Source organism: Bombina bombina, chromosome 1 (assembly GCF_027579735.1).
Source record: "Bombina bombina isolate aBomBom1 chromosome 1, aBomBom1.pri, whole genome shotgun sequence".
NCBI lineage: Eukaryota > Metazoa > Chordata > Amphibia > Anura > Bombinatoridae > Bombina > Bombina bombina.
The window spans coordinates 1,256,229,237-1,256,244,626 of NC_069499.1; the positions used below are offsets into that span (position 1 = coordinate 1,256,229,237).

The window sequence follows — 15,390 nt, forward strand, 5'->3', positions numbered from 1 at the left end:
GTTCATATCCCAGGTATAGACAATTGGGAAGCGGATTATCTCAGTCGCCAAACGTTGCATCCGGGCGAATGGTCTCTTCACCCAGAGGTATTTCTTCAGATTGTTCAAATGTGGGAACTTCCAGAAATAGATCTGATGGCGTCCCATCTAAACAAGAAACTTCCCAGGTATCTGTCCAGATCCCGGGATCCTCAGGCGGAGGCAGTAGATGCATTATCACTTCCTTGGAAGTATCATCCTGCCTATATCTTTCCGCCTCTAGTTCTTCTTCCAAGAGTAATTTCCAAGATTCTGAAGGAATGCTCGTTTGTTCTGCTGGTAGCTCCGGCATGGCCTCACAGGTTTTGGTATGCGGATCTTGTCCGGATGGCCTCTTGCCAACCGTGGACTCTTCCGTTAAGACCAGACCTTCTGTCACAAGGTCCCTTTTTCCATCAGGATCTGAAATCCTTAAATTTAAAGGTATGGAGATTGAACGCTTGATTCTTGGTCAAAGAGGTTTCTCTGACTCTGTGATTAATACTATGTTACAGGCTCGTAAATCCGTATCTCGAGAGATATATTATAGAGTCTGGAAGACTTATATTTCTTGGTGTCTTTCTCATCATTTTTCTTGGCATTCTTTTAGAATACCGAGAATTTTACAGTTTCTTCAGGATGGTTTAGATAAGGGTTTGTCCGCAAGTTCTTTGAAAGGACAAATCTCTGCTCTTTCAGTTCTTTTTCATAGAAAGATTGCTATTCTTCCTGATATTCATTGTTTTGTACAAGCTTTGGTACGTATAAAACCTGTCATTAAGTCAATTTCTCCTCCTTGGAGTTTGAATTTGGTTCTGGGAGCTCTTCAAGCTTCTCCGTTTGAACCTATGCATTCATTGGACATTAAATTACTTTCTTGGAAAGTTTTGTTCCTTTTGGCCATCTCTTCTGCCAGAAGAGTTTCTGAATTATCTGCTCTTTCTTGTGAGTCTCCTTTTCTGATTTTTCATCAGGATAAGGCAGTGTTGCGAACTTCTTTTGAATTTTTACCTAAAGTTGTGAATTCCAACAACATTAGTAGGGAAATTGTGGTTCCTTCATTATGTCCTAATCCTAAGAATTCTAAGGAGAAATCGTTGCATTCTTTGGATGTTGTTAGAGCTTTGAAATATTATGTTGAAGCTACGAAATCTTTCCGTAAGACTTCTAGTCTATTTGTTATCTTTTCCGGTTCTAGAAAAGGCCAGAAAGCTTCTGCCATTTCTTTGGCATCTTGGTTGAAATCTTTAATTCATCTTGCCTATGTTGAGTCGGGTAAAACTCCGCCTCAGAGAATTACGGCTCATTCTACTAGGTCAGTTTCTACTTCCTGGGCGTTTAGGAATGAAGCTTCGGTTGACCAGATCTGCAAAGCAGCAACTTGGTCCTCTTTGCATACTTTTACTAAATTCTACCATTTTGATGTATTTTCTTCTTCTGAAGCAGTTTTTGGTAGAAAAGTACTTCAGGCAGCGGTTTCAGTTTGAATCTTCTGCTTATGTTTTTCGTTAAACTTTATTTGGGGTGTGGATTATTTTCAGCAGGAATTGGCTGTCTTTATTTTATCCCTCCCTCTCTAGTGACTCTTGTGTGGAAAGATCCACATCTTGGGTAGTCATTATCCCATACGTCACTAGCTCATGGACTCTTGCTAATTACATGAAAGAAAACATAATTTATGTAAGAACTTACCTGATAAATTCATTTCTTTCATATTAGCAAGAGTCCATGAGGCCCGCCCTTTTTTTGTGGTGGTTATGATTTTGTATAAAGCACAATTATTCCAATTCCTTATTTTATATGCTTTCGCACTTTTTTGTCACCCCACTTCTTGGCTATTCGTTAAACTGAATTGTGGGTGTGGTGAGGGGTGTATTTATAGGCATTTTGAGGTTTGGGAAACTTTGCCCCTCCTGGTAGGAATGTATATCCCATACGTCACTAGCTCATGGACTCTTGCTAATATGAAAGAAATGAATTTATCAGGTAAGTTCTTACATAAATTATGTTATTCTGGTTTTTCTATTTCACGGTGTCATTAGACATATTAGCGCCCTCTTGTGTGTTTCTACACATTTGTTTTTTCTTAGTATGATACACATTTGTGTTCATGATATTTGTGTTGAGAGGTGCTGCTTCATAAATTAATATTTTTAGGGATACTTCACTTGTTTACACACGTATATAAGTAGGAAGGTTTAAATAAATCACTGTTGAATAGGAGTAAATAATCATATATTATCCCCACAGGGATATATATCACACCATTGGTGTTTGTATATTATTAATTTTTGTAATAGGTATTTGAAGTTTTAGGTTTTTAAATTATGCACTTTTTTAACAGCGCCCTCTAGTGATTGTTTCACAAACTATCTTTGATTAAAGAGTTATTGTACTGTTATAGGGGAGGCCTTCTGAAAGTCCCTATAGTGATCCCTGTTATTGCATTATTTGGTTGTTAGACCATCAAATTCTGAGAGTTTTAAATTTAAAGACACAGTACACTCGTTGGTAAAATTATTTTTTCAAAAGTTGATTTTAATTGAAGTATCACGACCAATATTGCTTTTGTCATGGCTGACCTACTAGATGTCACATGCTCTGTGTTTAGATGCCAATGTGGAACCCCTTCTTACTTTTTGTCCCTCATGCACTGAGATATTCTTTAATGCAAACTTATCTAAGGATGTTTCTCAGACTGAGATTCAGGGTATGCCGCAACTTTCTCCCCAAGCGTCACAACCTTTAACACCCGCCCAAGCGACGCCGTGTTCTTCAACTGCGTCCACTTCATTCACTCTGCAGGATATGGCTGCAGTTATGTCATCCACTCTTTCAGAAGTCTTATCTAAGTTGCAAGTGTTACAAGGCAAACGTAGCAGGACAGAAGCCCATGTGGTCCCTGCGACTTCTGATGCCTTGATGGCTATCTCCGATGTGCCCTCCCAGGGCTCTGAATTGGGGGGTTAGGGAGATTCTGTCTGAGGGGGAACTGTCTGACTCAGGAAGTGCATTGCCCCAGACAGATTCAGACTTCATGTCCTTCAGATTTAAACTTGAACACCTCCGCCTGTTACTACGGGAGCTTTTGATGACTCTGGACGACTGTGACTCTATTGTGGTCCCTCCAGAGAAATTGTGTAAGATGGAAAGATACTTGGAGGTTCCTTCTTACTCGGATGTTTTTCCGGTTCCTAAGAGAATTTCGGAAATTGTTACACGGAAATGGGAAAGACCTGGTATCCTGTTCTCCCCTTCCCCTATTTTTAAGAAAATTTACCTTATAGTTGACGGCGTTCGGGATTCTTGGCAAACGATCCCTAAGGTGGAGGGAGCCATCTCGACTCTAAGCGTACAACTATCCCTATTGAGGACAGTTGTGCTTTCAAAGACCCCATGGATACAAAGTTGGAGGGTCTTCTAAAAAAGCTATATGTTCATCAAGGGTTTCTATTACAACCGACGGCCTGCATTGTAACAGTCACAACTGCGGCTGCCTTTTGGTTTGACGCCCTAGATAAGTCTCTTAAGACTGAGACCCCTTTAGAAGAAATAATGGATAGAATTAAGGCCCTTAAGGTGGCTAATTCTTTTATTACGGATGCCGCCTTTCAGATCGCCAAATTGGCGGCTAAAAATTCAGGATTTCTCCAACATAGGTGTGTCCGGTCCACGGCGTCATCCTTACTTGTGGGATATTCTCTTCCCCAACAGGAAATGGCAAAGAGCCCAGCAAAGCTGGTCACATGATCCCTCCTAGGCTCCGCCTTCCCCAGTCATTCTCTTTGCCGTTGTACAGGCAACATCTCCACGGAGATGGCTTAGAGTTTTTTGGTGTTTAAATGTAGTTTTTATTCTTCAATCAAGAGTTTGTTATTTTAAAATAGTGCTGGTATGTACTATTTACTCTGAAACAGAAAAGAGATGAAGATTTCTGTTTGTAAGAGGAAAATGATTTTAGCAACCGTTACTAAAATCGAGGGCTGTTTCCACACAGGACTGTTGAGAGGAATTAACTTCAGTTGGGGGAAACAGTGAGCAGACTTTTGCTGCTTGAGGTATGACACATTTCTAACAAGACTTGGTAATGCTGGAAGCTGTCATTTTCCCTATGGGATCCGGTAAGCCATTTTTATTAAATAAGAATAAAGGGCTTCACAAGGGCTTTAAAGACTGGTAGACATTTTTCTGGGCTAAAACGATTGATTTATAAGCATTTTTAATAGTTTATAGCTTTGAGGAGTTATTTTATTCTTGGGAATTATGTTAAATAACCGGCAGGCACTGTATTGGACACCTTTTTCACTGGGGGCCTTCTCTAATCATAGGCAGAGCCTCATTTTCGCGCCACTAATGCGCAGTTGTTTTTGGGAAGCAAGGCATGCAGATGCATGTGTGAGGAGCTCAGATACATAGAAAAAGCTTACTGAAGGCGTCATTTGGTATCGTATTCCCCTCTGGGCTTGGTTGGGTCTCAGCAAAGCAGATACCAGGGACTGTATAGGGGTTAAATATAAAAACGGCTCCGGTTCCGTTATTTTAAGAGTTAAAGCTTTCAAATTTGGTGTGCAATACTTTTAAGGCTTTAAGACACTGTGGTGAAATTTTGGTGAATTTTGAACAATTCCTTCATACTTTTTCACATATTCAGTAATAAAGTGTGTTCAGTTTAAAATTTAAAGTGACAGTAACGGTTTTATTTTAAAACGTTTTTTGTACTTTGTTATCAAGTTTATGCCTGTTTAACATGTCTGAACTATCAGATAGACTATGTTCTGTATGTGAGGAAGCCAAGGTTCCTTCTCATTTAAATAGATGTGATGTATGTGCCACAAAATTTAGAGAAAATGATGCCCAGGATGATTCCTCAAGTGAGGGGAGTAAGCATGGTACTGCATCATCCCCTCCTTCGTCTACGCCAGTCTTGCCCACACAGGAGGCCCCTAGTACATCTAGTGCGCCAATACTCCTTACTATGCAACAATTAACGGCTGTAATGGATAATTCTATCAAAAACATTTTAGCCAAAATGCCCACTTATCAGCGAAAGCGCGACTGCTCTGTTTTAGAAAATTCCGAAGAGCATGAGGACGCTGATGATAATGGTTCTGACATGCCCCTACACCAGTCTGAGGGGGCCAGGGAGGTTTTGTCTGAGGGAGAAATTTCAGATTCAGGGAAAATTTCTCAACAAGCTGAACCTGATGTGATTACATTCAAATTTAAATTGGAACATCTCCGCGCTCTGCTTAAGGAGGTGTTATCTACTCTGGATGATTGTGACAATTTGGTCATTCCAGAGAAATTATGTAAGATGGACAAGTTCCTAGAGGTCCCGGGGCCCCCCGAAGCTTTTCCTATACCCAAGCGGGTGGCGGACATTGTAAACAAAGAATGGGAAAGGCCCGGCATACCTTTTGTCCCTCCCCCTATATTTAAGAAATTGTTTCCTATGGTCGACCCCAGAAAGGACTTATGGCAGACAGTCCCCAAGGTCGAGGGGGCGGTTTCTACTCTAAACAAACGCACTACTATCCCTATAGAAGATAGTTGTGCTTTCAAAGATCCTATGGATAAAAAATTAGAGGGTTTGCTTAAAAAGATGTTTGTTCAGCAAGGTTACCTTCTACAACCAATTTCATGCATTGTTCCTGTCACTACAGCAGCGTGTTTCTGGTTCGATGAACTAGAAAAGTCGCTCAATAAAGATTCTTCTTATGAGGAGATTATGGACAGAATTCATGCTCTTAAATTGGCTAACTCTTTTACTTTAGACGCCACTTTGCAATTGGCTAGATTAGCGGCGAAAAATTCGGGGTTTGCTATTGTGGCGCGCAGAGCGCTTTGGCTAAAATCTTGGTCAGCGGATGCGTCTTCCAAGAACAAATTGCTTAACATACCTTTCAAGGGGAAAACGCTGTTTGGCCCTGACTTGAAAGAGATTATTTCAGATATCACTGGGGGTAAGGGCCACGCCCTTCCTCAGGATAGGTCTTTTAAGGCTAAAAATAAACCAAATGTTCGTCCCTTTCGCAGAAACGGACCTGCCCCAAGTTCTACATCCTCTAAGCAAGAGGGTAATACTTCTCAAACCAAGCCAGCTTGGAGGCCAATGCAAGGCTGGAACAAAGGTAAGCAGGCCAAGAAACCTGCCACTGCTACCAAGACAGCATGAGATGTTGGCCCCCGATCCGGGACCGGATCTGGTGGGGGGCAGACTTTCTCTCTTCGCTCAGGCTTGGGCAAGAGATGTTCTGGATCCTTGGGCGCTAGAAATAGTCTCCCAAGGTTATCTTCTGGAATTCAAGGAGCTACCCCCAAGGGGGAGGTTCCACAGGTCTCAATTGTCTTCAGACCACATAAAAAGACAGGCATTCTTACATTGTGTAGAAGACCTGTTAAAAATGGGAGTGATTCATCCTGTTCCATTAGGAGAACAAGGGATGGGATTCTACTCCAATCTGTTCATAGTTCCCAAAAAAGAGGGAACATTCAGACCAATCTTAGATCTCAAGATCCTAAACAAATTTCTCAAGGTTCCATCGTTCAAAATGGAAACCATTCGGACAATTCTTCCTACCATCCAGGAAGGTCAATTCATGACCACGGTGGATTTAAAGGATGCGTATCTACATATTCCTATCCACAAGGAACATCATCGGTTCCTAAGGTTCGCCTTTCTGGACAAGCATTACCAGTTTGTGGCACTTCCATTCGGATTAGCCACTGCTCCAAGAATTTTCACAAAGGTACTAGGGTCCCTTCTAGCGGTGCTAAGACCAAGGGGCATTGCAGTAGTACCTTACTTGGACGACATACTGATTCAAGCGTCGTCTCTACCACAAGCAAAGGCTCATACGGACATTGTCCTGGCCTTTCTCAGATCTCACGGGTGGAAAGTGAACGTAGAAAAAAGTTCTCTATCTCCGTCAACAAGAGTTCCCTTCTTGGGAACAATAATAGACTCCTTAGAAATGAGGATTTTTCTGACAGAGGCCAGAAAATCAAAACTTCTAAGCTCTTGTCAAGTACTTCATTCTGTTCTTCTTCCTTCTATAGCGCAGTGCATGGAAGTAATAGGTTTGATGGTCGTGGCAATGGACATAGTTCCTTTTGCGCGAATTCATCTAAGACCATTACAACTGTGCATGCTCAGTCAGTGGAATGGGGATTATACAGACTTGTCTCCGACGATACAAGTAGATCAGAGGACCAGAGATTCACTCCGTTGGTGGCTGACCCTGGACAACCTGTCACAAGGGATGAGCTTCCGCAGACCAGAGTGGGTCATTGTCACGACCGACGCCAGTCTGGTGGGCTGGGGCGCGGTCTGGGAACCCCTGAAAGCTCAGGGTCTTTGGTCTCGGGAAGAATCTCTTCTCCCGATAAATATTCTGGAACTGAGAGCGATATTCAATGCTCCCAAGGCTTGGCCTCAGCTAGCAAAGGCCAAATTCATACGGTTTCAATCAGACAACATGACGACTGTTGCGTATATCAACCATCAGGGGGGAACAAGGAGTTCCCTGGCGATGGAAGAAGTGACCAAAATAATTCAATGGGCGGAGACTCACTCCTGCCACTTGTCTGCAATCCACATCCCAGGAGTGGAAAATTGGGAAGCGGATTTTCTGAGTCGTCAGACATTTCATCCGGGGGAGTGGGAACTCATCCGGAAATCTTTGCCCAAATAATTCAATTGTGGGGCATTCCAGACATGGATCTGATGGCGTCTCGTCAGAACTTCAAGGTTCCTTGCTACGGGTCCAGATCCAGGGATCCCAAGGCGACTCTAGTGGATGCACTAGTAGCACCTTGGAGCTTCAACCTAGCTTATGTGTTCCCACCGTTTCCTCTCATTCCCAGGCTGGTAGCCAGGATCAAACAGGAGAGGGTATCGGTGATCTTGATAGCTCCTGCGTGGCCACGCAGGACTTAATATGCAGATCTGGTGAATATGTCATCGGCTCCACCATGGAGGCTACCTTTGAGACAGGACCTTCTTGTTCAAGGTCCGTTCGAACATCCGAATCTGGCCTCACTCCAACTGACTGCTTGGAGATTGAACGCTTGATTTTATCAAAGCGAGGGTTCTCAGATTCTGTCATTGATACTCTTGTTCAGGCCAGAAAGCCTGTAACTAGAAAAATCTACCATAAAATATGGAAAATATATATCTGTTGGTGTGAATCTAAAGGATTCCCATGGAACAAGATAAAAATTCCTAAGATTCTATCCTTTCTTCAAGAAGGTTTGGAGAAAGGATTATCTGCAAGTTCTTTGAAGGGACAGATTTCTGCTTTATCTGTTTTACTTCACAAAAAGCTGGCGGCTGTGCCAGATGTTCAAGCTTTTGTTCAGGCTCTGGTTAGAATCAAGCCTGTTTACAGACCTTTGACTCCTCCTTGGAGTCTTAATTTAGTTCTTTCAGTTCTTCAGGGGGTTCCGTTTGAACCCCTACATTCCGTTGATATCAAGTTATTATCTTGGAAAGTTTTGTTTTTGGTTGCAATTTCTTCTGCTAGAAGAGTTTCAGAGTTATCTGCTCTGCAGTGTTCTCCTCCTTATCTGGTGTTCCATGCAGATAAGGTGGTTTTGCGTACTAAACCTGGTTTTCTTCCGAAAGTTGTTTCTAACAAAAATATTAACCAGGAGATAGTCGTGCCTTCTTTGTGTCCGAATCCAGTTTCAAAGAAGGAACGTTTGTTGCACAATTTGGATGTAGTTCGTGCTCTAAAATTCTATTTAGAGGCTACAAAGGATTTCAGACAAACATCTTCCTTGTTTGTTGTTTATTCTGGTAAAAGGAGAGGTCAAAAAGCAACTTCTACCTCTCTCTCTTTTTGGCTTAAAAGCATCATCAGATTGGCTTATGAGACTGCCGGACGGCAGCCTCCTGAAAGAATCACAGCTCATTCCACTAGGGCTGTGGCTTCCACATGGGCCTTCAAGAACGAGGCTTCTGTTGATCAGATATGTAAGGCAGCGACTTGGTCTTCACTGCACACTTTTACTAAATTTTACAAATTTGATACTTTTGCTTCTTCTGAGGCTATTTTTGGGAGAAAGGTTTTGCAAGCCGTGGTGCCTTCCATCTAGGTGACCTGATTTGCTCCCTCCCATCATCCGTGTCCTAAAGCTTTGGTATTGGTTCCCACAAGTAAGGATGACGCCGTGGACCGGACACACCTATGTTGGAGAAAACATAATTTATGTTTACCTGATAATTTACTTTCTCCAACGGTGTGTCCGGTCCACGGCCCGCCCTGGTTTTTTAATCAGGTCTGATGATTTATTTTCTCTAACTACAGTCACCACGGTATCATATGATTTCTCCTATGCAAATATTCCTCCTTTACGTCGGTCGAATGACTGGGGAAGGCGGAGCCTAGGAGGGATCATGTGACCAGCTTTGCTGGGCTCTTTGCCATTTCCTGTTGGGGAAGAGAATATCCCACAAGTAAGGATGACGCCGTGGACCGGACACACCGTTGGAGAAAGTAATTTATCAGGTATACATAAATTCAGTTTTTCCATTTTAGTGCAAAGAGCCTTATGGTTAAAATCTTGGTCTGCGGCTGTGTCCTCTAAATCAAAGCTCTTGGTGATTCCTTTCAAGGGTAAGACCCTGTTAGGGCTTTACTTGAAGGAGATCATTTCTGACATTATGGGAGGTAAGGGTCATCTCCTCCCTCAGGACAAAACATCTAAGCAAAGGAGACGACAGAGTAATTTTCGTTCCTTTCGAAACTTCAAGGGAATCCCATCTTCCTCTTCTGCTAAACAGGAAGGGAATTATTCCCAAGCCAAATCCACATGGAAACCTAACCAGGGTTGGAACAAGGGTAAACAACCCAAGAAGCCTGCTGCTACCAAGACCGCATGAAGGGGCGGCCCCTGATCCGGGAATGGATCTAGTAGGAGGCAGACTTTCTCTTTGTCCAAGCTTGGATAAGAGACGTTTAGGATACCTGGACACTAGAAATCGTGTCTCAAGGCTATCAGTTGGAGTTCAAAAATTCCTTCCCAAGGGGAAGGTTTCTTCTTTCAAGATTGTCTGTAGACCAGATAAAAAGAGAGGCGTTCTTACGTTGTGTAAAAGACCTCTCCACTATGGGAGTAATTTGTCCCGTGCCAATACAGGAACAGGGGCAGGGATTTGTGGTTCCCAAAAAAGAGGGAACGTTCCGACCCATTTTAGATATCAAGAGTCTAAACAAGTTTCTCAGAGTTCCATTCTTCAAGATGGAGACTATTCGGACAATTCTTCCATTGATCCAGGAGGGTCAATATATGACTACCGTGGACTTAAAGGATGCATATCTTCATATTCATATCCACAGAGACCATCACCAGTTCCTGAGGTTTGCCTTTCTGGACAAACATTTTCAGTTCGTGGCCCTTCCTTTCGGGCTGGCCACAGCACCCAGGATCTTCACGAAGGTCCTAGGGTCTCTGTTGGTGGTTCTCAGGCCGCGGGGCATTGCAGTGGCACCCTATCTGGACGATATTCTAATCCAGGCGTCTTATCAGCTGACAAAGTCTCATACAGACATTGTTCTGTCCTTTCTAAGGACTGACGGGTGGAAGGTGAATCTAGAAACGAGTTCACTAATTCCACAGACAAGGGTTCCTTTCCTAGGAACTCTAATAGACTCTATATCCATGAAGATCTTCCTGACGGATGTCAGAAAGTTAAAGATTCTGAATACATGCCGATCCCTTCAGTCCAATCCTTGGCCTTCCATTGCATATTGGAGAAAATTCTTTGCGGCGCTTCGATACCTCTACCGAGTAATCTTGAAACAGGAAGATTTTAACGTTGTTGTACATTACAGCAGGAATTAAACGATATTCTCTCAAGACAGATATTTTCATCTGGAAGTGTAAAAATCTAACCATAACTTGGCGAGGGTGATTGCCCTTCTCTGCAGACCTCTCTGGTCCAATTCTATGAGCCCTTTCAACACTTCCCTTAAAGAGAGAGGGCTCTAATCCCAGTAGGGTAGGCAGTGTAGTTTCCACGAAGGCTATAAGCTCGTTATTCTTCACGGTCTCTGGTACACCTACCAAATGCAAATTATTGCGCCTGGACCTATTTTCAAGGTCCTCTAAGCGCTGGTGCAATATGATGATTTGGAGATTTAGGTCCTCCAGCTTTTTAGAGCTAGTAGCTGATACATCTTCCAGCTCAGAGACCTTGTTCTTTAAAAAGAAAGAGAATCCTTTTATTACCCCATTCCCTATTTTTGCATAACCAGCACTGTTATATTTACACACTTTTTACCTCTAATCACTTTGTATCTAAGCTTCTGCAAACTGCCCCCTTATTTCAATTATTTTGACAGACTTGCATTTTAGCCAATCAGTGCTCACTCCAGGGTAACTTCACGTGCATGAGCTCAATGTTATCTATATGAAACACATGAACTAATGCCCTCTTGTGGTCAAAATGCATTCACATTAGGGGCAGTCTTCAAGGTCTAAGAAATTACAAAGTAGTCTAGCTGCAGACTAGAGCTCCACTCTAGACAGGAAACGTGACCTCCACTGACTCTAGACAGGAAACATGTGACCTACACTCAAAGCTTTTTTTTTTTTTTTTTTTTAAATCAAGTTTAATATAACAAACAACCTATAGACAATCATTCTGAAAACGAAACATTTTGCAGCTTTCTTGTTCTTCTTAATGTGCACTCACAGTGGTTTATGCTGATTGTCATTTATAAGGTAACCACTTAGTGCACATTAAGAAGAACAAGAAAGCTGCAAAATGTTTCGTTTTCAGAATGATTGTCTATAGGTTGTTTGTTACATTAAAGTTGATTAAAAAAAAAAAAAAAAAGCTTTGAGTGGTAGTCACATGTTTCCTGTCTAGAGTGGAGCTCCAGTCTGCAGCCTAGACCCTTCTCAGAAATTAGCATATTAACCTCTTAGGTTTAGCTTTCAACTAAGAATACCAAGAGAACAAAGACAAATTGGTGATAAAAGTGAATTGGAAAGTTGTTTAAAATTACATGCCCTATTTAAATTATGAGGTTTTTTTTTGGACTTGACTGTCCCTTTAAGTAAACTACTGAAATGTTGGAAATCTGGAATGAAATTGGTACACTTTTTTTAAGAAAAGAAAGTTTTTGTTTATAAACCATTCTATGGCAGAAGAAACTTGTTTGTAAAAGAACTTAATACATTTGTGTTCCTCCCCCCCTAAACACACACACACACACACACATCCAGTTATTTGTCTTAAAACATTTTACTTTGTTCCTTAACATCGGAATTAGACTCTGCAGGCTCTTGTGGCTTGTCCACCAATGTATCATCTTTTGAAGTCCATTCCAATGTACACTAAAGTCCAAAGGCCATGTACATCAACTCCAATTCTTGATAGCTTGTAAGTATGTTGCTTTATGCTTTTGCTTTGTGTAAAGTTTAATTCAAACCTTCCTGTGCAAGCCTTATCTGTTAAATTTAGTATAACCCCTGTTTATTTTACTATCTTTTTACATAGATAAATTGGGCACATAGGTTTCTGGTTTTCTCAAGAAAATTCTAGATTAGTTTGAGATCCCATACTTCCTTGAGGTTAATTAATTTGAGAGATCAAATTAATTAACCTCAAGGATCGCGTTGAATGGCAACATCTTTTGAATACCATGAGACTTTTTAACATACAGTTCTCTTCCAGTAGAGAATATAACAGCTCTTGAAGAATGTTTGCTGCTTTGTTACTAGTAAAATCAATATAGTAGGAAAACAATGATTTCATCACGTTTTATAAATTCTTATGCCTTATTCTAAACATCTATTTGACCAATTCTTTTTATATATTTCAGTGTGAGACTTATGAACGAGTTCACAAACATGCCGGTACTTACTAAAGCAAAACAAGGTTTGTGGTGAAAAGTGTGTTTTTCTTTAGAAATCTTTAATAAATGTTTGCATTTGTAAAGAAAGACAGGTTACCAGCTGTTAGACTCTATTCTAAACTATAAGCCTGAAAATAGTATTTCTGTGTTAACCATAGTTTCCTTGCTTTTAAATTTGCACCTTATTTTTCTCTTAAATGTAACTAAAAAAAAATGACAGTATAATTTGTTGGGAGGAAAGATGTATGCTCGCTTCTTATGAAGTCGGTAAAATAAATTAACGATTAGTTAGATACTAATATAATAAAATTTGTCCTGGGTAGGACATCTTTGTCTAAATTTGTACATATGCAATGCTGATGATCCAGCCAGGCTATTCTGATTTGTTCTTTCTTGTGTATTTCAACACATTCCCAACATAAATATATTTAACAATAATAAAAAAAAAAGGAAGGTAGTTAGAACTGCATATAATGTGATGGTCCTTTGGCATATCACTACTATCAAGCCTAGAAAACATTTTCAGTTTTATTTTGAAGACATTTTTATTGAGGCATTGAGTAAATAACAATACAACAAAGGATGTGTCCAGACACATAAGCTGAGGAATAAAGACACTTATACATGTCACATATGAAAAATATACATGGATTGGAACATTGGTGCTCTAATATAGCATTTGTTATAGCAAAATCTGATCTAAGATAGTGTAGTATTTATATAGAGATAAGAGTCAGTGTCTTGAAATACAGCTAGATCAATGACAACAAAAAACCCCCCCAAAAACAAACAGCTGACATAAACTATAGTATCACCTTTGAAGTCAGGAGTATAAAATGTAAAGCTGTATGTACAAAACATATGTGACTGGAACATAAAGGGATGAAACCTCAGTTTTTAAATAGATAGCTAATGGTCCCTACCCCAAGATAAAAGGTACTCTATAAACTGAAAATAGTGAGAGGTAGGGAGTTGGCTTTTGTCAGGCCTCCCCTAGGCCTGAGTGTATGGGAGGGGGAGGGGGATGCAGCGGGCAAGAGCCGCTCAGAATGGAGGGGAAAGGGGAGGTGGGGAGGGCGGAACTAGGTAGGGTGTTAAGAAGGCACGAACTACAGGACTATGTAATTTTATAAAGTACAGAGCTCCTAGATGGAATAGGGAGCTATGGGGGTCCTAAAGTGGGAGTGACTATATGGAGTGCTTTAGAAAACAGAGAACTATATGACAAATCTAACTTCTATTAACAAATTGACTGCTAATATTATATTATTATTAAATTATTATATGTGGACAGAGATCAATTAACATAATGTGTAGAGCAGTTTACGCTGTACTTAGGGGAATATAGTACCTGTAAACACATATTTGGTACTAGCATTCAACTTCTATCTCAGTGAGCCTCTGTGTGCCGGCTAAGAGGAAGAAAAACAAAGGGAACTCAATAATAAGGTTCTTCTGCGTATGAGGGATAGCACAATAAAATTTAACCACTGAGAAGGATATGTACAGGAGAAGGTATTTGTATATATGTAAAACAAAGGGCTGCTGTATGAACCCCTCTCCTGGGGATATGCCAGCTATTGGCAATGTGGGTAAAAGGAGTAAGAATATGACCCGCAGGTAAGAAGTGCCGGCGGGAAAGGGAGGAGAGGGGTCCTAGTAAATGTAGTTGTATTATAGTAACACTAATGTTCGTATTTTAGTGATCTTTCAAGGGCCCCCTGTGTAGGTTCAAAAATAGTAGACAAAATTATATATTATGAACACTATGAATTACATGAGAACTGTGCAAACTGAAAGAAAAGAGCCCCAAAAATTGCTTTGCAATGAGTTATATAGCCTGTGTCAGGGGGAATATGTGGGGAAGGAGTGTCTTATCTCAAAATAAGGATCAACTTAAACTATAGGACCTTGGAAGGAGGGGATTTACTATGTTTAGGGCATCCAATCATACAGACTATATTGCAGTCAATAGAAAGTGTGAAGCACTAAACAAGATTAACACTTATGGGCAATCATGTATACAGTAAAACAGTGCTATCAACTTTAAACTATATGCTAATTGGCTTTATCAAACAGCCCTCTAGATAAGTCCATAAAGAGAAACAATTAGTATGAGAACAGTCAGGAACGGCTAGTAAGGCATTTAAGATAACAACTGGGAGTTTCGCCCTACAGTGCAATTTCTCAAAAGTACAGGCTCAATCTATGGTGACCATCTGTTGTCATCTGTGCCTCGGGATGCATCTCCTGGCAGTCCGCTAGAAAGGGATGTGAGTTAAGGAGATGTGGGCTCTCTAGAATGCTCCTGCTCTCTGAAGGCACATGTTGGACAATATCAATACCTTTTCATCTGATCTAGTAGCTGTACGCTACACAAAATGGCCATTATAAGAAAATATGTAGAGAAGCGTCAGAAGCAGCAGTGCGGGTATACATACACTCTGAAATGACCGTCCCAAAGATGTGTACATAAGCATTGTCCCATAAGTTTCCAATCAGG

The 15,390-nt window shown here is 40.9% G+C and overlaps 1 protein-coding gene across 1 annotated transcript in view; it reads left to right on the top strand.

Moving 5' to 3' along the window:
* The window catches only part of USP10 (ubiquitin specific peptidase 10), a gene marked incomplete in the record, with an annotated part of 485,306 nt that overhangs the window by 219,738 nt on the left and 250,178 nt on the right, over positions 1-15,390 (top strand). Inside the window, 2 exon segments of the mRNA XM_053700867.1 lie at positions 12,303-12,412; positions 12,855-12,910. Coding sequence (XP_053556842.1) covers positions 12,303-12,412; positions 12,855-12,910 — 166 coding nt within the window.